Source organism: Lampetra planeri, chromosome 13 (assembly GCF_965212315.1).
Source record: "Lampetra planeri chromosome 13, kcLamPlan1.2.h2, whole genome shotgun sequence".
NCBI classification, from domain to species: domain Eukaryota; kingdom Metazoa; phylum Chordata; class Hyperoartia; order Petromyzontiformes; family Petromyzontidae; genus Lampetra; species Lampetra planeri.
This window is the reverse complement of record NC_136119.1, coordinates 1,145,505-1,173,167: the sequence shown is the minus strand read 5'-3', so window position 1 is coordinate 1,173,167 and position 27,663 is coordinate 1,145,505. Positions and strand designations below refer to the sequence as shown.

The window sequence follows — 27,663 nt, the reverse complement described above, 5'->3', positions numbered from 1 at the left end:
GAGTAATTGATAAACTAACCAGACGTTTGGAAAAACAAAATATCCGAGTCAGATTTGGCACGGTACATAAAATGCAGAAATTAATATCTGGTACGAAATATGTATTACCGAAGCTATCAACAGAAGGTGCGTACAGGATGAACTGCACGTGTGGTAAATGTTATGTTGGGCAAACAGGACGAATGATTAGCACGAGACTAAAAGAACATCAGAGAAATATAAAATTCCTCCAAATACAACTGTCAGCAGTAGCAGAACATGCGTGCCAACAAGGACACTCAATTGATTTTGATAATGTTAAAGTTTCGTGCAAAACTAGCTACTACTGGCCAAGGCTAATTAGATAATCTATTGAAATTGAAATAAATAAATAATAACTTTAACCGTTTGGATAGCTAGCGCCTTAGTGCTGCGTGGAAGCGAATAATCAAATAAAACATTATTTAAATGCATGCCTATGAAGGGCAGCGTACTTCAATAGGGATTAACGTTGGTACGGTAATTTAATATACACAATAGACAGGAAGGACAAGTTGAAAGGGCTCGCATAATGCATCATGTACGTTGCCTCTGTAACCCCCCCCCCCCACGTGGCGCAAGAGCGCAGAAGCGTGTTCACCACACCTACCACTCTATATAAGGAACGAAACAGGTGGACTTCTCCACAAATCTGGCTGTCGCCTGATGAAGCTAGTGGTACTTACTGGCGAAACGTCGTACTCAGATTGTAAATGTTGTGGCTTGGCTCTCCAACACACCGGTGTGCTGTACTAGTGACGAATTGGCCACGTTCTGTTTACGTGACAACCCTTACTAGTTGGCTGTGTCGGGTGGTGGCGGGTTTTAACGACACATTTATATATTTGCACGATCTAACCCCAAAAAACCTCTATTAGGGATCATCATCTTCATGATCATCTTCAACATCATCTTCATCATCATCTTCATTATCATCTTCAACATTATCTTCATTACATCATGTGACCTCCTTTGCCAGTACCAAAATATGAGAATAGGTGTGGACCAATCAATTTCAAAGACAATGCATATATTATCAGAGTATGTTTTTTTGTTTGAATTCTGACCAAAAACATTGTGGTTAATGCAGACATGATTCCTTGTAAAAGGTTTCAGTTTGGTGTTTTAATATCTTAACACAGCAGTTTTGTTGCCAGGAAACAGGGGAAAAACCTCTTCTCATTATCTTCATTATCGTCTTCATGATCGTCAACTTCATCATCATCTTCATCATCATCAGCTAAACCAGAGCCCGGCAACCAAGATAACAAGTACATTGATTTTTGGTTCGAATTCGGTTAAACAAAAACTAACCCCCTCAATTGGCCGCTTGGGCACAAGCGCTTCCACGTCCATCGCCCACCCTTTTGGCCTCGCCCCTCCTCCCTCCCGATACGTTCCTTTCATTGGCTACCATAGTCTGATGAGCTCCCCCCTCCCTCTCCCTCCCCCCTCAACTCGCTTTTAAGGGATTACATCTTGAATCATTGCCTCACTTGATACAGCTAATCTGGCTGTGACGGTCCCACCTGATGACGGAGACTTGTGTTGCCTCCGAAACGTCGTGATTTTTGTTTTTATTTTATTTTACTTTCTACGTGACTTTACCGAAAAAAACCTAAGAAGATGACTTCAAGAGCCGCAATGCCACGTGAAGCCGAGACGGCGGCGTCCTTAATAAGCGACGTCGCGCAGTGGTCCGTCCGTCAAAGAGCCGCCGCATGCGGCTCCGGATCGGCAGGTCGCCTGCCGACCTCTGCGCTCAAACTTTGAAGTCTCCACGCTCACAGTGGCGGCGCGCGAGTTGGCCGTGGATCCCCGTGTTTAGAACAAATCAAAACTTTCAGATTCTTTGGGTCTTTCGGTAAAAGTCACGTAGATCGAGAATAGGTTCCCCCCCCGCCCATTTTTTCTGGCAACTAAACAGCTGTTTTAAGATGTTAAAACACCAAACTGAAACCTTTTACAAGGAATCATGTCTGCATTCACCACTATACTTGTGGTCAGAATGCAAACACAACGTACTCTGATAGTATATGCATTGTCCTTAAAACTGATTGGTCCACACCAGAGACAGCTTTCTTTTGAGCTTAGTCTCAAACGGTGTTAGACCAGAGGACACCAAAAGGCGTTCAGCACAAAGACAACGCACTATCAGAGTAATGAGAGCTCGGGGTGAGCAGCTACATATTGGGACCTCCTTTGTCAGTACCAACATATGAGAAGAGGTTTTACCCTTTTTTCTGGCAACAAAACAGCTGTCAAGATGTTCAAACACCAAACTGAAACCGTTTTCAACCTATCCACGTGACTTTTACTGAAAGACCCAAATAATATCAACTCCTGCAGTCACGAAAGCTTATAGTCAAGATTAAAATCACACTTTAGTGATGTCGCTGCCGCTGCTGCTGCTGCCTGCGTTGGCAGTGGTGCACAAACAACAACAACCACAACAACCAACAACAACAACCAACAGCAACTCCACGCAAACTCGTGAATTTCAACACCGTGCGTCTGTGTGTGTGGCCTTAAGATACAAAAATAAACACATCTCAGACTCTGCGTTCATCCTGGAGGAATCCGATGAGCTGTGAAGGTCACCACACGCCATGGCCGTTCAAGCCGCCACCCCAAACGGGCTTTGCCCCGCTGTTCTACCCGCCCCGGGACTCTCTGGGACCCATGACTCGGCGCAACCGGCTCCGTGACTCCGCCGTGGCTCACGCGGCTGATGGGGCCACCCCCGTGGCTTGGAGCGGGAGGGAAGCGAGGGGATGGGCGGGGTAGTAGGGGCAATTCATCCGTGGGGTATTCAGATCTCTCCGCCCCCACTCCAACCCCGCCCCCCTAGATTTTCCACTGCCCCACTCCACCCATCCACCCAGAGCCACACCACCCCCCACGTTTAACTCCTTTTCGTCCTCTGCGCGTGTCGCTGTCTCGGGAGTTCTGTTTACAGTGGAGGGAGCGGTGGCGCAGCGGTTAGCGGCGCTGCTCGACAGCGCGACGCCTTTGAGGACCCCGAGATTGAGTCCCCGCTCACGGCCAATAACATCGGTGGCAGCGGTCATCTGAGCCGGTATCTTGGCCTCCCGCTAGGTCGACTCAGCCTCAAACAAGTACCCGGTGTGGTGTGAAAAAATATGAGCAGTGGGGATACAAAGGCGGTCGTGCGTCGTGTTGGCCATGCCACCTCTTTATGCGCCGTACCGGCCTTTATAGGTGTTACTTGCCAAGAGCACTTGCCCCAACAGTCTGTTGAAGACTATACGGGGGAGTTTTGTCTTTGTATTTAGTGATGCCATGGTCAATCCACCGCTGGATGAAGACCTCCCCAAGCCGTAAGCTGCCTCGCACGATGCTGCGATGATGTAAGAACCCGCCCGACGTGCACGATCTCGTGTCGGGGGGAGGGGGGAGCGGTGGCGCAATGGTTAGCGCACTGCACTACGAAACCAGCCAACCTGGGTTTAGTTTTAACTGAAAACTTTCGTGTCTGCAGGAATTCATATTCGTGGTTCTGTCGGTAAAGTCACGGAGATAGAAAATAAAATAAAATTATAGGTAATATAATTTAATACAATTATCTCCGCCTGATGAAGACCGCTTGTGTTGCGACCGAAACGCCGTGGGTTTTTTTAGTTTTAATTATTTACAAGTTATTATTTTAATTTAAATATTTTTTATTTAATTTTATTATCTGTCATTTTTATTTTAGTTTCTATCTACGTGACTTTACCGAAAGAACCAAGAATATGAAAACCTTGGCTAAGATTCCTAGCAGTGGCTACCCACCCCCACTCCGCGCGCTTCAGATACTCGCGATGACCAGCTTTGGTAAAGTATGGTCAAACAGCTCCCCTCCCGAACCGCCCCACGACCGGGGGAGACCATCCAGCAGTGGATTGACACCGCAAGTCCACGACCTCACGAGCTCGTAGCCAATTACCTGGTGGTGGTGCTGCTGCTGCTGCTGCTACCGCTGCATCGGCAGTGGCACGCAAGCAAAGCCAACAACAACCAAGCCAACAACAACCAAGCCAACAACAACCAAGACAACAACAACCAAGCCAACACATTCGGCAATAGCCCCGCGTGGCCTTAGAAGGAAAGACAAATACAAACATAGATCTATCAGAATGTTATTTATTTATACTGGAGGAATCCGATGAGCTATGAAGCTCTTTCTCACAAATGTCCAGTCGGGGCGCGTAAGAACGTTACACCAACAAGCACGATACAAAGTAAAACATGACAGTCGTGCACAGTACAAGAGATGTAAACAAATCACCCAAACGCATGCAAATGAAAACGAAACCATCCCCATCCTACCAGGATGGCGACGTTTCGGGCAATGGTCCGCCTTCAAGGAACCATCGCTAATCCTGGCACGTGTCTGACCCTCAACGTACTCGCGTCCCCGCGGGGCAGTGCTGATCCCTCGCTGCTGTGGATGTGCCTCCGTTCGAGAGCGCTCAACGCGAGCCTTGCCAACCCCGTCGGTGGAGAAGAGAAGGTCGCAGCTTTCAGAGACTCTCTACTGCTGCTGATGATGATGATGCTGCTGATGATGCTGATGATGCTGCTGCTGATGATGATGAGACACGCGCTCCTCCCTTCCGTCGTTAGGACGCCACTGAAGGAGCCGTGCGCTTCAAAATCGTCCACATGGCCCAGACTCACTCTTCTTAAAGAACCGCCTTCTTAATGGTGTTGTGTTCAGTTTGATGTCCTTCCGCGAAACCCACGATTGTAGCGCGGCTGGCCGCTTACGCTGCGCGAGGAGTTCAGCCTCCATACAGATCGATCGCTAACAAGGGAGGCGATCCGCGTACTCCTTCACGCGTCCCACGCAACACGTTGACGACGACAAATATGGAAAGTCTTTTTGCTATGCCCATCCCATCAGATCAGCCGCCACGGTCCGGATTCTGTGAGTGCATCATTTCAGCAGCATTGATTTCAGGACAAGCGAAATGATTTCGACATTGAGCGTCTCGTCAGCAGAGTCAGATTCCCTTGAGTGAATGCAGAACTGCCGATCTTCCTGGCAAGGACTGGCTTCGACATTCAGGGTCTCATCAGCAAAGTCAGATTCGCTTGAGTCAATGCTGAACTGCCGATGTTACTGACAATGACTAGTTTCAACATTCAGTGTGTCATCAGCAAAGTCAGGCTCGCTTGAGTCAATGCGGAACTGCCGATGTTACTGGCAAGGTCCCTCAATGTCATTTGCCACTACAATCGCCAGTTCAACAGCATCGATTGATTCAACTAAGCCCGTCTCCCGTCATGAAACACTGAAAGTCGAAACCGGTTCAGGGCTTCCTGCTTAAACGAACGCCGTTTGCAATGGATCACAGAGACGGAGCGCCTTGTGTAATGTACGTCTGGTCACATAGATTAATGGACGTGAGCTGATGTGTTTGTTTAACGCGGGATATCGTCGCGTCTGCGTCTTCACGGTAAAGTAGACCTCTGCGATTTCCACCCCATCTGGCAAATAGGAATCACGAAACTCAATCACCCCCCCCCTCCTCCTCCCACCCCCAGCCCCAACTTCCTGTCCCCGCACCCACTGACACCCCCCCCCATCGCTCGCCCCCTCCTCCCACCCCCAGCCCCCACTTCCTGCCGCCCCCGCCCTGGTTACCCCCCCCCCCACCACCACTGCCCCCCACTCATCTCCCACCCCGCCACTGCCAACTCAGCTTTGCCAGTCGCTGCCAATTCGCCGGAGCTAAGGCCGGAATTACACAACAACAACAACAACTTAAAATCAACAACAACAACAACACAGGTGCTGGCCAAAAAACTCCACCCCCCCCCCCCCCAAAAAAAGGTGGTGATGATGGTGGTGATGATGGTGGTGGTGATGATGATGGTGATTAGGATGATGGTGGTGATGATGATGGTGGTGATGATGGTGGTGATTATGATGATGGTGGTGATGATGGTGGTGGTGGTGATGATGGTGGGTGGTGATGATGGTGGGTGGTGATGATGGTGGTGATGATGGTGGTGATGATGGTGGTGGTGGTGGTGATGGTGGTGATTATGATGATGGTGGTGATGATGGTGGTGATTATGATGATGGTGGTGATGATGATGGTGGTGATGATGGTGGTGATTATGATGATGGTGGTGGTGATGATGGTGGTGATTTTGATGATGGTGGTGATGATAGTGGTGATTATGATGATGGTGGTGATTATGATGATGGTGGTGATGATGGTGGTGGTGATGATGATGGTGGTGATGATGGTGATGATTGTGATGATGATGGTGGTGATGATGGTGGTGATAGTGATTATGATGATGGTGGTGATGATGGTGGTGATTATGATGATGGTGGTGATTATGATGATGGTGGTCATGATGGTGGTGATGATAGTGGTGATTATGATGATGGTGGTAATGATGGTGGTGATGATGGTGGTGATTATGATGATGGTGGTGATGATGATGGTGGTGACGATGGTGGTGATTATGATGATGGTGGTGATTATGGTGGTGATTATGATGATGGTGGTGATGATGGTGGTGATGATGGTGGTGGTGATGATGATGATGGTGGTGATGATGGTGAAGATTATGATGATGGTGGTGATGATGGTGGTGATTATTATGATGGTGGTGATGATGATGGTGGTGATGATGGTGGTGATGATGGTGGTGATTTTGATGATGGTGATGATGATGGTGGTGATTATGATGATGGTGGTGACGATGGTGGTGATTATGATGATGGTGGTGACGATAGTGGTGATAATGGTGATGGTGGTGATAATGGTGATGGTCGTGATTATGATGATGGTGGTGATTATGATGATGGTGGTGGTAATGATGATGATGGCGGTGATGATGGTGATGGGTGCATGGAATTCCAGAGTGGAGCCGTGCGAGGGAAGAGGTGAGGTGACCTGCAGTGTGGTGAGTAGGTGGGTGGGTGAGTGGGTGGGTGAGGAGTGAATATGTGAGTGGGTGAGTGGGTGAATGACTATTCAAAATAAAGGTCTTTGGGTTAGATCGCGTTCGTATAAATGTGTCGTAACCCTCCACCACCCGACACAGCCAGTAAGGCTTGTCACGTAAACAAAGCGCCAATTAGTTACTACTTCGACCCACCGGTTTGTTGGAGAGCAAATCCACAACATTTACCATTTGACTACGACGTTTTGCTGGTAATTACATCCAGCATCATCGGGTGATGGTGGAGGGTGACGACGCATTTATACCTTCGCGATCTAACCCGAAAACCCTTATAATTATGAATAATATTTGGTCGCGAAAGCCTTCGCGTGAAACTAAATGACGATGTTGTCGCAGTGGTTAGAAACGGTGGCGCAGTGATTAGCTCACTGCACGACGAAACCGGCCACCCGAGTTCGATTCCCACTCACAGACAGGCCAATATATAAACCAGTCCTGGGCCTCCCCTAGGTCGACTTCGCCTCAAATGAGTACCCCTGGTGCGGTGTGTAAACATCAGCATTGGGAGAGACAAAGGCAGCAGGGCGTGTTTACATCCACACCACCTCCTCGATTGCCGTCCCGGCTTTAATAGGCGATTGCTAACAGCACTTGCCCCAATAGTCTGTTAAAGACTACAGGGGGGATGTTGTTGTTGTTGTGACCTGGAGAGTGAGAGGGGGGGAGAGAGGACGACTCGGAGGCGCCAGGGGGAGGAACCGCAGAGGAGTGGAAAGACTGCAGCAGACAGCCGGTGGTGAGGAGCCGGCACTACCGACACGTGAGCCTTATAGCGGCACCCCGCGGAGCCATAGTACCCCGGCTCACGCATAATGTCCGTGATGCAGTCATTTGGTGGTCGGCGATGCGGCAATCGACTCATCTCGACGAGCTGCACACAATGCACCACCACGGTGCGTACCGCGAGTGTTCAGGGTTTCGGCGCAATCGTCCTCGCTGAGTTTCGACATCGCGGAGTGGCACTGATAGCGGATTGATTGGTACCCCAGTCGCGGAGTTAAGTAACAACCCTGGGAAAAATAGTGTCCCAGAAAAGAATACTTAATTGCCGCGAACATTTAGTATTATTTGGTACTCTGGGGTACCGCCATAAGGATTAATTGCCCAAGCTCTGCGATCCTCTACATATGACGGTGTTATTTGCCAATGAATGCGTGTTTATACATGTGTAGTGACTGGCTCAGAGACACTAAGAGTAGGAGGCACTCTGTTTATTAACACGGCCTTAACAATTCACACTTCATAACTACGGATCCCAGTCAGGACAGCTGCTAGACTGCCTGACTGGCGACGCCGAGATGGTGAAGACGGAGACGACGGTGAAGACCTCAGCAGCAGCACGACGGAGATCCCCCCACTCCACACGACAGCCCCGAGCTCCCCTCCCGGGGCCCCTCTTATACTGTCAGCATGGCCTGGCTCCGCCCCCGACCATACCCCCCTTCTGGAACCTACTAGCGGGTTCTCGGTGTGCACCTTCCGTGACCCTTCCCCGACATCCCTCTCTGGTCTATCACGTGACCTGCTGTCAGCCAGGGCTGCTGTAGCTGCAGATCCCCTTCCCTGCCAGCAGCCAGCGCTATCCTGCTACGTGACCGATTCTATGTCACTACACATGTCTGAGGAAATCGGAGCACCGGGAGAAAACCCACGCGTGCGACGGGGCAACACTCGATCCCGTCATACAAATGGAAAAGCATTCGCCTGGCCAACCAGGATAAGGCTTCTCCTCGACTCTCACTTACGAGTAGTGAATAATGGAACAGATGGAGATTGGTCAACACATGTCTGCCGTGCCGCCTTCTCGCGGCCGAGACGCGGTGCGGCTCCTCATCAACGCCCACAGGAAGGGGGAGATTCACATCACTCGCGCGGTGATCCACCAACCCTCGCTGCTGCTTCCACAGCGCTGAATTACAGCCAACCACGTGCAGCAGCGCAGCCATCGCCACCACAACCACCGCCACCACCGCCACCACCACCGCCACCACTACCGCCACCACCACCGTCACCACCACCACCACCGCCACCACCACCGCCACCACTACTATCACCACCACCGCCACCACCACCGCCACCACCACCGCCACCACTACTATCACCACCACCGCCACCATCATTACTAACGCCACCACCACCGCCACCACTACCGCTACCACCACCGCCACCATCACCACCACCGCCACCACCACCGCCACCACTACCATCACCACCACCGCCACCATCATTCCTAACGCCACCACCACCGCCACCACTACCGCAACCACCACCGCCACCACTACCATCACCACCACCGCCACCACCACCGCCACCATCATTACTAACGCCACCACCACCGCCACCACTACCGCCACCACCACCGTCACCACTACTATCACCACCACCGCTACCACCACCGCCACCATCATTACTAACGCCACCACCACCGCCACCACCACCGCCACCACCGTCACCACCAGCACCGTCCAGCTGTCGCATGGTCTGGCGGATTGGTTCACAGCAACGCATTCGCTGCACATGCAGCGCCTTGATTTAACACGAGGCGGTCAGTGACGACTCGACAGGAACGTCTGGCAGCTGTTGGGATACCCAAATCGCCTCGTCTCATTCGCGGTGCATGAGTGTGCGTCCTGTTGTAGCGGCGGTGAGTGACTGGGTGGGTACTAAATCAGTGGTGGGGAGCGGTGGTGTAGCGGTTAGTGCGCTTGCGCTACGAACCCGGCAGCGAAGATTATCCGGACCGGTATTGGGACTCGGCTAAGTCTACTCAGCCGCAAATGAGTTCCCGGTGCGGTGTGTAAATTTGACCACTGGGGAGACAAAGGCGGCCGGGCGTGGTGCTGGCCGCCCACCCGCTCGTGTGACCGTGTTGGAGTCCGCATGTGCTCGCTAACAGCACTTGCCCCAACGGCCTGTGTAGGCTATAGGGGAGATCTTTGTCTTTGTTCATGTGTCCACGCTTACAAAGACAAAGATCCCCCGTATAGCCTTCAAGAGACTCCTGGGGGCAAGTTCTGTTAGCGAGCAACACCGAGCCCGGCCGTCTTTGTCTCCCCAGTGCTGACGTTTACACACCACACCGGGGGGGGGGGGTACACATTTGAGGCTGAGTCGACCGAGGGGAGGCCCGGGACCGCTTCAACGTATAGCTCTCGCTCATAACCCAGGGCCTCATCGATGACATGGGCATGTTTTCTGACCGTGACTCGGCCGGCTGTTTGCATGGGCGCGTCCTGGCCTGGAGGAGAAATTCAGGCCGACTGTTTGTAGAACCAGATGTGAACTCAGCAGGCCAGGATAGAGTCTCATGTTGCAAGATATGTGGTGTTGCTGCTGCGTTGGCAGTAGTGGCGCAAAAGCACAATTAACAACAACTCAACACATTCGTCAATAACAACACCGTGGCCTTTGAAAGGAGTATATAATAGGTGACGTTTTGGACCATGCCAGAGAGCCAACGCTCTACTCACTTAACACACACTCACAAACAACCTACACTCAATCACGGCAGTCGCCGTTCGACAGTGACGTCACCACAACTCTTTGTGCCAGGCTAGGTGCACGTTTCGGCCACATGCAATGTGGAAGGCTTGCCGCTCGCAGGAGGTCACGAGACAGACCCCCAGGTGTTATGGTTTAAGTGCTGTGCCAAGCTAGGTGCACGTTGAGGCCACCGTCACGTGAAGTGTGGAAGACGTTTTGCTGCTGGAAGGAAGAGGTCACGTGACAGACCCCAGGTGTTCTGGGTTGACTCACTGTGGATGACTGACGGATACTCAATCACACTCAGGCACACACTCGCGTACACGCCTATTCACTGTTACACACAGACACATTACACAAATTCATATTTTATTTCAATAACCCAGGAAGAGCAATTCCAATATGTAAAAAAAAATCCTCGTCTCTCTCTCAATCTCCCCCCCCCCTCTCTCGCCCGTCTCGCGTCTCGCGCTCCGCCCCCCGCGCCCCGCGCGATTGGCCGCGGGAGTGCGGCAGCGCCGCGCATAAAGAGCGGCGCTCCCACCGCGCATCCCCCAAAAAACAACTCATCCCCGTCGCGCGGACACTCGCCGGCATGGACGTGGCAGGGAGCGCTCTGGAAGCGCCCTGGTGCCCTCCGGGCCCCGAGGCAGGCGCCCGTCCCTCACCGCTGGGCCTCTCACCCCGCGAGGCTTCGTCCCCGTCCGGCTCGCCGCGTCACGCCCTGCTCGTGGTGCTGGGCGAACTCGCCAGCGAGAGTCAAGTGCGGGCCGCGGTGGCGGACGTGGAGAGAGGTGAGAGAGGGCTGTTCGCGAGTGGTGACCGCTTCTACCGTGTCCCCCCCTCCCCGCACCGCTGCCCCCGGAGCTGCCAAGATACTCCTCTTCTCCCTCCTCGTCTTCTGCTGAGTTCTTTACTCTCTCTCTCTCTCCCTCTCTCTCCCTCGCTATCTCGCTCCCGTGTTCGCCGCGTTCCTTGGCCGCTGCTTTGTGTGGCGGCAAGTCTCTGCCTGCTGGTGTCTCGCAGTCTCACCTCTGCCTCTCTCTCTCTCCCTCTTCCCTGGTCAACTTTAATTCTCATCGTGACCTCTCTCTCTCTGTTCCCCTCCACGCTACCCCCACTTATCTCCCATATCCCATGCGCTCCATTCGCACCTCAAATCCGTTCCACTCTCTCCTCTCTTGTCTAGCCTCATCTCCCCTCTTCTATACCCCCCCCCACCCTTCCACCCGCACCTCTTCCACGTCTCTTCCCGTCCCCTCTCCCCACTCATCCCGTCGTTTCTCCTCTTTTCTCTCTCCTTTGCTGCTCTCTCCCATCGATTCCTCTTCCGTCATCACCTCGTCTCCCACTCTCACTCGCTTTAACACAGAACTGCATCTCCCACCTCTGATCTCCTCATCTCACCCTTCTACTCTCCCCCCCCCCAACTCACCCCCTTCTCTCTCCTCTTTCTCCATCGCGTGATTCCACGGGGCATCGCCTTGAAACAAAAGCGTATCCCATGGCGCTGCGCGCGAGCGCATCCTGTCCCGTGGAGCAAAGGGCGTAGCCGCTGTCCGTGGTGCTGAATCGATCGTTCATCCGCCCTCCCAGCGGCAGCGAGGCTAACGCAGCGGTCGCCGACGCGGATTGGGGTCTCGACGACTCGTATCTTCAGCCACGCGATGGCTCAATCGTGAACTGAAACTCAGGCACACCGGATCGAGGGAACGTTGGGCAATGCCAGTGATGGTTGGCTACGTACCGTGCGAAAGAAGTTCAACATGCATACATTCATACTACATCGGCTGTGTTAACTGTCCCCAAAGGAGCAGATTGACTATACATTCATACTCTTAGTATGAATGTATACATTGGCTCAAATAGTAGCGAGAACAAAGGCAAAGATCCACCGTATAGCCCTAAACAGATTGTTGGGGCAAGTGTGATGTTAGCGAGCATCTCTGAAGGCCGTTTGCGGCACTCGAGGGGGACGGGTGGGTGACCAATCACCACGCCCTGACGCTTTTGTCTTTTGTCTCCCGAGTGTTGATGTTTTACACACCGCACCAGGTCGTCATTTGAGGCTGAGTCGACCAAGAGGAGGCTCAGAACCGATTCAGATAATCATTACTGCTGCTAGTGGCCGTGAACAGGAATCGAAGTCGGGTCGCCGGGTTCGTAGCGCAGTAGGTTAACCATTGCGCTACCGCTCCCCATACGCACATACAAAGACAAAGATCCGCGTATAACCTTAACAGACTGTTGGAGCAAGTGCTGTTAACGAGCACCTATGAAAGCCAGCACGGAACAAGAGGAGGGGAGCGGGGGGGGGTGGCAGGACCACGCCCGTCCGCCTTTGTCTCCCTAGTGGCGATGTTTACACAACACACCAGGTACTCACTTAAGGCTGAGTCGACCTAGAGGAGGCCCAGGATCGGTTCAGATAATCGCCACCGGTGTTGGAAGTGAGCGTGAATCGACCTCGGGGTGGCCGGGTTCACACACACACACAGAGAGACGGACGTGCACACAGCGCTCGACCCACGTGTCTGTCTGCAGGTTATTTTCATCCCGCAAAATCCTCTTAGTGGCCGGATTACAAATGAGAAAGCTTCAGCACTGCGCGTCGCACCGCCCACCCCGCCTTGGTCTCGCCGCGCCATCGCCGTCATCATCTTGGCGATGGCCTTTACACAAGACAACAACGTTGCATAATTTAATTTTGAATGTAAATCAGTCTTTTTTTTCATGATAATTTTGTCGTATTTATCATTGACGGGGTTTTATCTGGCACGCGATAGCTGCTGTTAGTGGAACTATTCACGTGGCAATTTACACAACTGGTCATCAGAAAATATATATTTTTTAAGAATGCTATCCTCCCAGGTCCACTCTGTCTCTCTTCTGGCCTCTCTATATTATCTGCTATAACGACGTTTCGGCCATTGCCCGAAACGTCGCCTCTAATATGTATTGATTTCTCTTTTAACCCAACAGTGCTATTGACGAATGTGTTGAGTGTTTCATTTTTTGTCCACTGGGAGAGTCACCGAAGGAGCCGCGAAGCTCGTGCCGTGGCCCACGTGAAGCCAACGGCGCAGGGAACAACGTGGAGCCAGTCTGCGACTTTGGGGGACCCCTCGGCACAGCTCACGCGGTCGTGCCATCAGTTGGCATCGGCCGACGTTTCTCTGGGTTCCGCGCGCTTCAGTAACAATCAACGATTGAGCCCTCGCGTGGCTGAATAAATGAGACAATCGAGGTCGCAATCTGCACCGGAGACCGCTGCGTTAGCCTCGCCGCTGCTGGCGGGGCGGGCGGGACGATTCAGCACCACGGAGAGCGGCTACGCCCTTTGCTGCACGGGCAGGAGGCGCTCACGAGCAGCGCCATGCGGCTCGCGTGTTTTGTGTCAAGACGATGCCCCGCGGAACCACACGATGAGAGAGAGAGAGGAGAGAGAGAGAGGAGAGAGAGAGAGAGACAGAAGGGGATGGAGGGGAGACGAGGGGGAGAGTAGAAGAGGAAGATGATGAGATTGGAGGTGATAAAACGCACTTCTATGTTAAAGCGAGTGAGAGACGAGGTGATGATGGAGGTGAGAGGTGGGGGGAGAAAAGAGGGAAGTGAGGGAAAGCGACGTGGAAGAGGTGCCAGTGGAAGGGAGGAGAGAAGATGGGAGACGAGGGGAGAGATGGGGTCTCGATAAGACACCGAGGCCCCAATCTCCATCAGCGACCGCTGCGTTAGCCTAGCTGCTGCTGGGGGGGGTGGACGAATGATCGATTCGGCACCACGAACAGCGGCTACGCCCTTTCCTGCACGGGCAGGATGCGCTTTCGCACAGCGCCATGGAGATTCCTGCGAGCGAACAATGACAGCGTTCGTGTCACGAGTCGCCGCATCGTCCAACGCGCTGCATTTTTCGTTTGGTCTTCGTCCAACGTTTCCGTGACGTCCGTTCATCATCGTCATAAGCCGGATCGAATCATCCATCAGTGCATCGATCTCTCTATGCGAGTCTCTGGGTCTCTGTGTGAGTATACGTAGCTCTGTGAGTCTCTATGTCAGCCTATGGGTCTCTACGTGAGCCGGCCAGGGTCTCTATGAGAGTCTTTGGATTTCTGCGTGAGTCTGCGGGTCTTTGGGTGAGTATGTTGATCTCTGTGTGAGTGTGTGTGTGGTCTCTATGGGTGTCGCGGTAGTGTAGCGGTGAGCGCGCTGTGCTACGAACCCGGCGACCCGAGTTCGATTTCCGCTAACGACCAACACCTGTCCCGATGAACCGCTCCTGGGCCTCCCCTAGGTCGACTCAGCCTCAAATGAGAACCTGGTGCGGTGTTTAAACATCGCCACTGGGGAGACAAAGGCGGCCGGGCGTGGTGTTGGCCACCCACCCTCTCGTGTACAGTGCCGGCCTTCATAGGTGCTGCTCGCTAACAGCATTTGCCATAACAGTCTGTTAAGGCTACACGGGGATCTTTATCGTTGGCCTCTATGAGAGTCTATGGACCTCTCCGTGACGCTGCGGGTGTCTGTGTGAGTCCGTAGGTTACGTCGCCGATTAGTGCCCGACACTTGCTCTCTGCAGGATGTTGCCACGCGTCCTGCCTGTGAAGGCCCCAGTTGAATCGCAATGGCTTTGCTGACTCTTCGCTCGTGGCTGCCAACTCAACACACGGGAGACGCTCCTCCCTCCACCCATCTGTCTCCTTCCATGTACATGCACAAAAATAAATAAAAGTGTTGTATCTTAGGCATCCCATCAGCCTCCACGGACCTTCTGGGAATGACATCGTAGCGGCGGTATTGGTGTAACAACATTCACCGGTTTAACGTCTGGCAGTTGATCAGGATCGGTTCGAGCTAACGTCTGACTCTGCTGCTGATCGAGGCGGGAGAGAATGAGAGAGAGAGAGGACAGAGATGGGAGGAGAGGGGACTGCATGTGAAGTGAGGGAGTTGCCTCTCGCCGGCGTGTGACGCATTGAGGATAATCACTGCACGATATTCACTTTTCCTCTCTTTCTCTTTCCCTCTCTCTCTCTTTCTCTGCTCTATTTCGGTTGCTCTATTGCTCTGCCGTCTCTTGTTCTCTGGCGCGTTGTATATCTCGTCATCTCTTTCTTTCCTTTTCTCTCTCTCTCCCCTCTCTGTTTACTCTCTGGTCACTCTCATGTTTACATTTTGTTCTCTCTCGTTTCTTTGTGTGTTCGCTATCTTCATCTTCTCTTTCTCTCTCTCTCTCCGCTCTCCGATTCACTCCTCGTAGTTCCTTCCTCGTCCTCTCACATGTCGTCTCTCTCACATCTCGTCTCTCTCACATCTCGTCTCGTCTCTTCTCCATCTCCCTTGCTTCTCCTTTGTCTGATCCCTCTCGCGTATCTCTCCCCGCTCTCTCCGACTCTCTCATCTCTATTCCCTCGCCTTTATCTCTCCCCTTGCTCCCTCCCTCTCTGCTCGCTCATTTCTATTCACCTCCTCCCTCTCCTTTCTCTCTCCGTTTCTCTCTCTCCCCTCCTGCTCCCCACCCCCTCTGCTCGGTCTCCGCAGTGAGGGGGTGTCGCTGCCTCGCGTTGTGGGGGGCGGGGGGCGGGGGGGCGTGAGGGGGGAATGGGAAATGAAGCGGTGCTTGGCATGGCACGGGGTGGGGGGCATGGGGCAGATGGGGGGCATGGCACGGGGTGGGGGTATGGCACGGGTTGGGGGGCATGGCACGGGTTGGGAGGCATGGGACAGATGGGGGGCATGGCACGGGGTGGGCGGCATGGGACAGATGGGGGGCATGGCACGGGGTGGGGGGCATGACACGGGTTGGGAGGCATGGGACAGATGGGGGGCATGGCACGGGGTGGGGGGCATGACACGGGTTGGGGGGCATAGGACAGATAGGGGGCATGGCACGGGGTGGGGGGCATGACACGGGTTGGAAGGCATGGGACAGATGGGGGGCATGGCACGGGGTGGGGGGCATGACACGGGTTGGGAGGCATGGGACAGATGGGGGGCAGGGCACGGGGTGGGAGGCATGACACGGGTTGGGAGGCATGGGAAAGATGGGGAGCATGGCACGAGGTGGGGGGCATGATACGGGTTGGGGGGCATGACACGGGTTGGGGGGCATAGGACAGATGGGGGGCATGGCACGGGGTGGGGGGCATGACACGGGTTCGGGGGCATGGGAAAGATGGGGGGCATGGCACGGGTTAGGGAGCATGGGACACATGGAGGGCATGGCACGGGGTGGAGGGCATGGGACAGATGGGGGATGGTGGTGATGTTGATGCTGGCTATGATGATTTTGGTGATGATGGTGATGATAGTGATGCTATGATGCCAATAGTGGTAATGATGGTTGCAATGATGATGATCATGCCAAGAGTGATGATTGCAGTTTTGACGATGACTAGAAATCGATGATGATGATGATGATGATGTTTGTGATGATGTTGGTTATGGTGTTGGTGATGATGATGTTGTTAATGGTGATGGTATCGGTGTTGACCGTGTTGATGATGTTAAGGGTGATAATGTTGAGGATGATGTTGGGGGTGATGATGTCGAGGGTGATGTTGAGAGTGATAATGGTGATGGCGATAATCTTCATGGTGCTGGTGTGGTGGTGATGTTGAGGGTGTAGTGGTGATGTTGAGAGTGATGATGATGATGTTGAGGGTGTGGTGGTGATGTTGAGAGTGATGATGATGATGTTGAGGGTGTAGTGGTGATGTTGAGAGTGATGATGATGATGTTGAGGGTGTAGTGGTGATGTTGAGAGTGATGATGATGTTGAGGGTGTAGTGGTGATGTTGAGAGTGATGATGATGATGTTGAGGGTGTAGTGGTGATGTTGAGAGTGATGATGATGATGTTGAGGGTGTAGTGGTGATGTTGAGAGTGATGATGATGATGTTGACGGTGTAGTGGTGATGTTGAGAGTGATGATCATGATGATGTTGAGGGTGTAGTGGTGATATTGAGAGTGATGATGATGATGTTGAGGGTGTCGTGGTGATGTTGAGAGTGATGATGATGTTGATGATCACGGTGTGGTGTCCAGGTGTGCGAGCCTGGGACGTGGACTCCACGTCGTGCCATCTCGACCAGCAGCTGCAGCTATTCGTGTCGCGACACTCGGCCCGGTTCTCCTCCGATGTCAAAGGTCAGTGACCCCCTACCCCGCCCCCCCCCCCCTGGACCCCTAAAAACAAGAGCGCCCAGTCACCATCATGAATCGACAACTTCAAGAGCGCTTACACGTGGGGACGAAACGGAGCACCCGCAGAAGACCCGTGAGTGCGTGCGTGCGTGCGAGGGGAAAACACTCGATCCCATACAGACGGAACAGGTGGAGTTCACATTTTTGCCGTGTGTATGCTGGCCTTCTTTCGCACCGTACCTTGCCAACCGTGCCAATCGGAGGTGCTGCACCGCCTTCTCCTGGCAGAGCCGCGGGCTCCTCTTGGATGCCCACCCCCGGGACGGGAGTGTGGAACAGATGGAGATGTGTCCACACACTCTGCTGTACCACCTCCTAGGACAGCCAGGGGCTACGGCTCCTCCTCGACGCCCACCATAGTGGGAAAGGAGTTTCACGGCCCATCTCTGTGTGATCCACCAACTCTCGCTGCTGCCTCCACAGCAGTGCCGGATCAGAGGGGCCACCGCCACCACCACCATCACGGCGCCGTGATATTGACGGCACTGCTGATCCACATTCTCGCTGCCACCGGAATCACCACTCACGTGCCCGCCCTCCCCCCAATACCCCCGATTCGCCACGAAGTGGCGGTGACGTCACCACGGCGCTCGTGCCAGACCATGTGCACTTTAGGGCCACGTGAAGTGTCGAACGCCCGCTGGCAGGAGGTCACGGGACAGACCCAGGTGCCATGGGTCGACTGACTGAGATGACTGGCAGATGCACGACCTGTGCCCCCAACTGTGCAATCTTGCCGCATTTTAATCGCCCGGTGCCTCCGCTCGTTGTTGTGAGCGTCGCTCCTTTGCCCTCCGTTGTTGTTGGAGGGCGACTGTCTTCAACTGCCCAGTAGCAGCGTCCTTCACGAGCCGCCTCCACCCCCAGCCCACCCACCCTCTTCCCCCCAGCCGCCTGCCCTCCACCGGGACGAACATCATCATCACCATCAACTATTTACAGCCGACGCGCAGCAAAAGTATCGACGCTCTCTGGCCGAATAAACCACCCGGGGTCACCCCCCAACCTCAACCCAAGCAGGGCCTGAGCCTCCATAGCCCTGGGATGGGTGACTCAGACAAAGATCCCCCGTATAGCCTCAACACCATCTTGGGTCAAGTGCTGTGAGCAATCGGCGCCTACCAAGGCCGCCATGGCGCACTGCCATGCATCCACCAATTGTGGTGAGCGGTGGCGCAGTGGTTAGCGCGCTGCGCTCATAAACCGGCCACCCGAGTTCGATTCCCGCTCACGGCCACCAACACCGGTGATGATTATCTGAACCGGTCCCGGGCCTCGCATCGGCTGACTCGGCCTCAATTGAGTACCTGGTTCAGCGTGTAAACATCGCCCTTGGGGAGACAAAGGCGGCCGGGCGTAGTGTTGCCCCCCCCCCCCATCTCCCCCTCGTGCACCGTGCAGGCCTTCATTGGTGCTCGGTAACAGCACTTTCCCCCAAATTCTGTTGAGGCTAAACGGGGGATCTTTGCCCAGGGTGAGTGCGGGGAGCGCTGGCCCAGTGGTTAGCGCACTGCGCTACGAACCCCGACGCCCCATCGGTTCGATTCCCGCTCCCGGCCAACCCACGGTGGCGAGTGACGCGGCGAGTGACGCGGACTCGGGTGTCAAAGAACCGCGCTCAGCTCGACGGGAGCGCATCGGCAGCTGAGCTCGCAAAGTCTGCGATCCGATGCAGCGAGTCGATGGATCGTCGCCAATTCTCCAACTCGACTCTCTCTCTCTCTCTCACACACCGCCTCTCCCCCCACCCCTCTCCCACTTGGTGTTGTATATCGCGTATCTGTACCGAACAACGTGTTCGTTTTTCCGACAAATTGAGCTTCACGAATGCGCTCTCAGCCACCCCCCTCCAGCACCCCTCCCCCCAACCACTTTTTTTTACGCAGAAGCGACTCCGCGTGGGCCCTGAGCCGCATGCCATCTCAATTATTCACGCGGGCAAATGTTCCGCGGCGTTTCGCTGGCATTGCCCCCTCGCTCCGCATCAAACATTGATTTCATCTGAGTGCATCCCCCGGCGGAATCATGCCTAACGAACGCCGGTGCCAGCGGACGGGCAGTCGACCGACTCGCCCGTGTTTCCCGTGGGTATTGGACGAACCAACATCGCACTGCACCGTAGCGTCCAACAACAGTGAACTCGTCTGAGCACGCTGTAGAGAAACAATGGAAGGGGTTGGTTTTTTTTGTTTCTTCGTTAAGTGGCGGCGGTGGCTACTCTGCACGTGGGCTACGATCTTGCGCCGTGTGTGGAGTCAGCAGCGAGGGTTGGCGGGTCACCGCAACAGATATTGCGAAACTCCCCTTTCGCTTTGGCTGGGCGCGTCGGGGAGGAGCCCGCACCCGGGCTGCGGTACAGCAAAGTGTGGACGAATCTCAACCCGTCGCTTCTGTACGATGGGATCGAGCGTTGCCCCCTCGCTCGCGTGCGCGGGTTTTATGCGCTTCCTGCGGTTTGCTCCCACAAGCAGTGTTGCGAGATGCAGCTGCAACACCGCGCGCGATTACTCGCAAACTCAATATTGCGATCGTCCGTACTTTATCGGTTACGTACAGACGTGATTATCGCCGGCATCAGATGAATTAAAGACGAATTTCTTCAGAACTGCTTTTTGTGTGTTTAGTTTGTTGTCTTTCCTCCGCACCTCCGATTAGTGCGGTTGGCTACGTACGGTGTGAAAGAAGATCAACATACCTAAGCATCATCATTATCAGTTCAACATACACACGTACACTGGGCCCAACGGTGTTGATGTGACGACCCCACGTGGCACACGCTTCATATGGCTCCCAGAGGCAGACAGCGCAGCAGTGACGACACTGTGACTACCACCGCACTGATGAGTCCTGGTCGTAACGAAACCACGGTCCACAGTTCATCTGTAGCTGCATCACCGCTGCTGCCGGCAGTCACACTTATTCGCATCGATGTTCATGGCGACCTCAGACAAGATGAACCACATTGCAGTTCCTCGGGAACTGCTGATGGTTTGATTATTATTTACACGCTTTTTATTAACTCACTCTGTTGCTGTTGTATCCTCAAATCTTGTAACTCAATTTTAACCCACTTCCTAATGTGGTATCGACTGCAAACTTGGTATACTTATGTCATACTGATGACAATACTATATTATATCATTAAACATTTTTTTGTAAACATTTTTTATATGTTATGTTTCGGCTTGGATCTAATTGTCCACGCTCAACTGACGTTGGCTGTAAATCAACACGGTCCCTTACGTTATGGCAAGCTTCGGGGCCACTTCCTGGAGTCGAGGAGTTCTTACATTACTAGTACGGTACATTTCATTAAAGCGTGTTTAAAAAAACTGTTTTTTTAATACTATTTATTTTGCATAATACACAGAGGCTGCGTGATTTGTATGCACATCTGTGTTGTTATTGTTGCTGTTGTTTGAAACTATGTGGTTTTCCAGCTTTGGCTATTCTGTTATTTCACGAAATATTGGGTATCATTTTTTTTATCAACGCAGTCAAATATCCATACAAAGCTATGTCAGACTATGGATTTCTGTGTGAATTTGCTGGTCACTGTATAAGTCTATGGCTCTCTGTGTGAGTCTGTTGGAATCTACGTGAGTCCATGGATCTCTGTGTGAGTCTGCTGGTCTCTCTGTGAGTCTGCTGGTCTCTGTGTGAGTCTATGGATCTTTGTGTGAGTCTATGGGTCTCTTTGCGAGTCTATGGATCTCTGTGTGAGTCTGCGGGTTTCTTTGTGAGTCTATGGATCTCTGTGTGAGTCTGCGGGTCTCTTTGTGAGTCTATTGATCTCTGTGTGAGTCTATGGGTTTCTTTGCGAGTCTATGGATCTTTGTGTGAGTCTATGGCTCTCTGTGTGAGTCTATGGATCTCTGTGTGAGTCTGCTGGTCTCTTTGTGAGTCTATGGATCTCTGTGTGAGTCTGCAGGTCTCTATGTGAGTCTATGGATCTCTGTGTGAGTCTGTTGATCTCTGTGTGAGTCTGCTGGTCTCTGTGTGAGTCTATGGATCTCTGTGTGAGTCTGCGGGTCTCTTTGTGAGTCTATGGATCTCTGTGTGAGTCTGCTGGTCTCTGTGTGAGTCTATGGATCTCTGTGTGTGGCTGCTGGGTCTCTTTGCGAGTCTATGGGTCTCTGTGTGAGTCTATAGGTCTGTGTGAGTCTATGGCTCTCTGCGTGAGTCTATGGATATCTGTGTGAGTCTGCTGGTCTCTTTGTGAGTCTATGGGTCTCTGTGTGAGTCTATGTATCTCTGTGTGAGTCTATGGATCTCTGTGTGAGTCTGCTGGTCTCTGTGTGAGTTTATGGATCTCTGTGTGAGTCTGCTGGTCTCTATGTGAGTCTATGGATCTCTGTGTGAGTCTATGGATCTCTGTGTGAGTGTGCTGGTCTCTTTGTGAGTCTGCTGGTCTCTGTGTGAGTCTATGGGTCTCTGTGTGAGTCTATGGATCTCTGTGTGAGTCTATGGGTCTCTTTGTGAGTCGATGGATCTCTTTGTGAGTCTGCTGGTCTCTTTGTAAGTCTATGGATCTCTGTGTGAGTCTATGGGTCTCTTTGTGAGTCTATGGATCTCTGTGTGAGTCTATGGGTCTCTTTGTGAGTCTATGGCTTTCTGTGTGCGTCTGTTGGTCTCTATGTGAGTCTATGAATCTCTGTGTAAGTCTGCTGGTCTCTGTGTGAGTCTATGGATCTCTGTGTGAGTCTATGGGTCTCTTTGTGAGTCTATGGGTGTCTGTGTGAGTATATGTGTCTCTGTGTGAGTCTATGGGTCTCTGTATGAGTCTACGGGTCTCTTTGTGAGTCTATGGCTCTCTGTGTGAGTCTGCTGGTCTCTTTGGGAGTCTTTGGCTCTCTGTGTGAGTCTGCTGGTTTCTTTGTGAGTCTATAGATCTCTGTGTGAGTCTATGGATCTCTGTGTGAGTCGATGGATCTCTGTGTGAGTCTACTGGTCTTGTGTGATTCTATGGATCTATGTTTGAGTCTATGGATCTCTGTGTGAGTCTGCTGGTCTATTTGTGAGTCTATGGATCTTTGTGTGATTGTGCTGGTCTCTATGTGAGTCTATGGGTCTCTGTGTGAGTCTATGTGTCTCCTTGTGAGTCTATGGATCTCTGTGTGAGTCTGCTGGTCTCTATGTGAGTCTATAGCTCTCTGCGTGAGTCTGCTGGTCTCTTTGTGAGTCGATTGCTCTCTGTGTGAGTTTGCTGGTCTCTTTGTGAGTCTATGGATCTATGCGTGATTGTGCTGGTCTCTATGTGAGTTTATGGATCTCTGTGTGAGTCTGCTGGTCTCTATGTGAGTTTATGGATCTCTGTGTGAGTCTATGGGTCTCCTTGTGAGTCTATGGATCTCTGTGTGAGTCTGCTGGTCTCTATGTGAGTCTATGGATATCTGTGTGAGTCTGCTGGTCTCTTTGTGAGTCTATTGCTCTCTGTGTGAGTGTGCTGGTCTCTTTGTGAGTCTATGGATCTCTGTGTGATTGTGCTGGTCTCTATGTGAGTTTATGGATCTCTGTGTGAGTCTGCTGGTCTCTATGTGAGTTTATGGATCTCTGTGTGAGTCTATGGGTCTCCTTGTGAGTCTATGGATCTCTGTGTGAGTCTGCTGGTCTCTATGTGAGTCTATGGATCTCTGTGTGAGTCTGCTGGTCTCTATGTGAGTCTATGGCTCTCTGTGTGAGTCTGCTGGTCTCTTTGTGAGTCTATTGCTCTCTGTGTGAGTCTGCTGGTCCCTACGTGAGTCGATGGATCTCTGTGTGAGTCTACTGGTCTTGTGTGATTCTATGGATCTCTGTGGGAGTCTATGGATCTCTGTGTGAGTCTGCTGGTCTCTTTGTGAGTCTATGGATCTTTGTGTGATTGTGCTGGTCTCTATGTGAGTCTATGGGTCTCTGTGTGAGTCTATGTGTCTCCTTGTGAGTCTATGGATCTCTGTGTGATTGTGCTGGTCTCTATGTGAGTTTATGGATCTCTGTGTGAGTCTGCTGGTCTCTATGTGAGTTTATGGATCTCTGTGTGAGTCTATGGGTCTCCTTGTGAGTCTATGGATCTCTGTGTGAGTCTGCTGGTCTCTATGTGAGTCTATGGATCTCTGTGTGGGTCTGCTGGTCTCTTTGTGAGTCTGTTGCTCTCTGTGTGAGTCTATGGATCTCTGTGTGAGTCTGCTGGTCTCTATGTGAGTCTATGGATCTCTGTGTGAGTCTGCTCGTCTCTATGTGAGTCTATGGTTCTCTGTGTGAGTCTGCTGGTCTCTTTGTGAGTCTATTGCTCTCTGTGTGAGTCTGCTGGTCCCTACGTGAGTCGATGGATCTCTGTGTGAGTCTACTGGTCTTGTGTGATTCTATGGATCTCTGTGTGAGTCTATGGATCTATGTGTGAGTCTGTTGGTCTCTTTGTGAGTCTATGGATCTTTGTGTGATTGTGCTGGTCTCTATGTGAGTCTATGGGTCTCTGTGTGAGTTTATGTGTCTCCTTGTGAGTCTATGGATCTCTGCGTGAGTCTGCTGGTCTCTATGTGAGTCTATGGCTCTCTGTGTGAGTCTGCTGGTCTCTTTGTGAGTCGATGGCTCTCTGTGTGAGTCTGCTGGTCTCTTTGTGATTCTATGGATCTCTGTGTGAGTCTATGGATCTATGTGTGAGTCTGTTGGTCTCTTTGTGAGTCTATGGATCTTTGTGTGATTGTGCTGGTCTCTATGTGAGTCTATGGGTCTCTGTGTGAGTTTATGTGTCTCCTTGTGAGTCTATGGATCTCTGCGTGAGTCTGCTGGTCTCTATGTGAGTCTATGGCTCTCTGTGTGAGTCTGCTGGTCTCTTTGTGAGTCGATGGCTCTCTGTGTGAGTCTGCTGGTCTCTTTGTGAGTCTATGGATCTCTGTGTGATTGTGCTGGTCTCTATGTGAGTTTGTGGATCTCTGTGTGAGTCTGCTGGTCTCTATGTAAGTTTATGGATCTCTGTGTGAGTCTATGGGTCTCCTTGTGAGTATATGGATCTCTGTGTGAGTCTGCTGGTCTCTATGTGAGTCTATGGATCTCTGTGTGAATCTGCTGGTCTCTTTGTGAGTCTATTGCTCTCTGTGTGAGTCTGCTGGTCTCTTTGTGAGTCTATGGATCTATGTGTGATTGTTCTGGTCTCTATGTGAGTTTATGGATCTCTGTGTGAGTCTGCTGGTCTCTATGTGAGTTTATGGATCTCTGTGTGAGTCTATGGGTCTCCTTGTGAGTCTATGGGTCTCTGTGTGAGTCTGCTGGTCTCTATGTGAGTCTATGGATCTCTGTGTGAGTCTGCTGGTCTCTATGTCAGTCTATGGCTCTCTGTGTGAGTCTGCTGGTCCCTACGTGAGTCTATGCCCTCTGTGTGAGTCAACACAACACAATGTGGATTCATGTCTGTTGTGTCTAAATGCGATCACATATCTAACAAAGGAGGGGCCCTGCCTTTAAATATCTGACAGTTTCTGGTGCCGGTGGTAGTCGTGGGTGTGGAAGTGGTAGTGGTAATGGTCATCGTGGTGGTGGTGGTTACGTTGTTAACATTCGGTGGTGGTGGTGATGGTGGTTGGTATGGTTATTATGGTGTGTGACAACCATTGCAGTAGCAGTGGTGGTCGTGATGATGGATGATGATGATCATGGGCGTTGTACGTTTGTTGAACTTCTTTCGCACCGTACGTAGTCAACCGTGCTAATTGTATGTGTGGGAGAAGGGCAATAAACTGTAAAGAAAAAAGTTGTAAATAAATTCATTTTTTATCTCGATGATTTAAAAGTCCGTAGCTCCAGTGGCTTCCTAACAGAGGTGGGACAAAGTCATTGTTATGCAAGTCCAAGTCGAGTCGCAAGTCATCAAATTCATGACTCGAGTCTGACTCGAGTCCAAGTCACATGACTCGAGTCCACATCTCATAGGTGGGACAAAGTCATTGTTATGCAAGTCCAAGTCGAGTCGCAAGTCATCAAATTCATGACTCGAGTCTGACTCGAGTCCAAGTCACATGACTCGAGTCCACACCTCTGCTTCCTAATATCGTAGAACAGAGTTCCAGACGGCCGCAGAAGCGCATCTAAGAGCGCGATGCAGTAACCATGATGGTGGATTCACGGAGGCCTTCATCCAGCAGTGGATTAACCACGGCTGATGATGATGATGAGTCGTAAACGGGCCCTTCACCATCGCCTCCTCCTCCTCCTCGCCACACCCCCTGTCATGTCCATGATGACTCTGTGTTGTGTATCGCGCTTGTGTTTTTTTGCGTCGGTTGTGATGACGATGCTGGTGTAGTTGGTGATGCGAGTACCCATCGTGCTATGTGGCGCTTGGTGGTGGTGCTGCTGCTGCTGCTTGCTGGGCTCGTGGTGGTTGGCGTTGGTGGTGGTGGCAGTGGTGGTTTGAGAGCCATCCGCATTTACAATATTTGCCCACGTGGGGGCGACTCAGCCCCACGCCACTGCAGCTGGAGTGACCCCCTCCCCCACATCCCCCGCCACCCCCCCCCGCCTTCCCCACCTCCTCCTCCCACCTCCCCTCTACCCCCCACCTCCCCTCTACCCCCCCACCTCCCCTCTACCCCCCACCACCCCTCTACCCCCCTACCATCCCTCTACCCCCCACCTCCCCTCTACCCCCCCACCTCCCCTCTACCCCCCACCATCCCTCTACCCCCCCACCTCCCCTCTACCCCCCCTCCCCTCTACTCCCCACCTTCCTTCTACCCGCCCACCTCCCCTCTACTCCCCCGCATACCCCCACCCCTCTCCTAACTCGGCCACTTATATCACTCCACGCCTCCTATTAGCGCGGTTGGCTACGTACGGCGCGAAAGAGGTTTAACATGCACACACATACATAGGAACGCACTCACGCAGCCCGCGTTCTCAATCCACTGCTGGATGAATGCCTCCCTCACGCCATAGCGGTCATGTGGGGGGGGGGGGGGGGGTGGTTGTTTAACCATACTTCACCATACCGGTCGGTACGGATTGGTGAAGGGGGCACACTTAATGATGTCTATAATGAATCACTGCCCAATGATTTGTTGGTGGTGATGCTACCACCGCTGCTTCTGCGTTGAGCAGTGGTACACAAGCACAGTTAACCATGACAACTCAACACATTCGCTCGGTAACAACACCGTGCGTGGCCTTAAAATGGAAAATATATCAGAGGCGACGTTTCGGACAATGCCCCAACTTCAAAGCACGTAATTCGAGGCGCATTGGTCACGTAAACGTGGTCGACTCAGCCCATCACACTAGCTTGCCGATAAAACGACTACCACTTTGCGGACAGTCACCAGTAATTAATAATCCGATAGCTCTCTATTCTGACCCCCCCCCCCCTCCCGTCATAAGAATATGGAATTTCCACCGCCACAAAATTCTGGTTAATTTCAACTTCCGTCTCGGATAGTTGTAGAGAGCATGCACAGGTCGACCGCATCGTTCAAGCTGCTCAGAAAAGTGAGCGGAGCTTGGAAGGGACGACGACGATGATGATGATGATGGGGCGCTGGTGAGATGTTAACTACCTCGCCTGGTATACAGGAGGTCGTGGCTTCGATCCCGACCCTGACGCCTGCTGCTGTTTATTTGGAGTTTGCGGGTCTCTCTCTCATCATCATCACGGTGGCTAGGAGATGTTAACTACCTCGCCTGGTATGTAGGAGGTCGTGGCTTCGATCCCGACCCTGACGCCTGCTGCTGTATATTTGGAGTTTGCGTGTCTCTCTCTCATCATCATCACGGTGGCTAGGAGATGTTAATTACCTCGCCTGGTATGTAGGAGGTCGTGGCTTCGATCCCGACCCTGACGCCTGCTGTTGTATATTTGGAGTTTGCGTGTCTCTCTCTCATCATCATCATCACGGTGGCTAGGAGATGTTAACTACCTCGCCTGGTCTACAGGAGGTCATGCCTTCGATCCCGACCCTGACCCCCTTCTGTATAATTGGAGTTTGCGTGTCTCTCTC

General features: G+C 52.4%; 1 protein-coding gene across 1 annotated transcript in view; it reads left to right on the top strand.

Moving 5' to 3' along the window:
- Positions 1-8,795: 8,795 nt before the first annotated feature.
- Positions 8,796-27,663, top strand: part of LOC144722143 (microtubule-associated protein 1S-like) — a 42,028-nt gene continuing 23,160 nt past the window's right edge. Inside the window, exons 1-3 of the mRNA XM_078600317.1 lie at positions 8,796-8,885; positions 11,003-11,288; positions 17,540-17,641. Of these exons, the coding sequence (XP_078456443.1) occupies positions 8,796-8,885; positions 11,003-11,288; positions 17,540-17,641 (478 nt within the window). The remainder of the gene's footprint in view (positions 8,886-11,002; positions 11,289-17,539; positions 17,642-27,663) is intronic.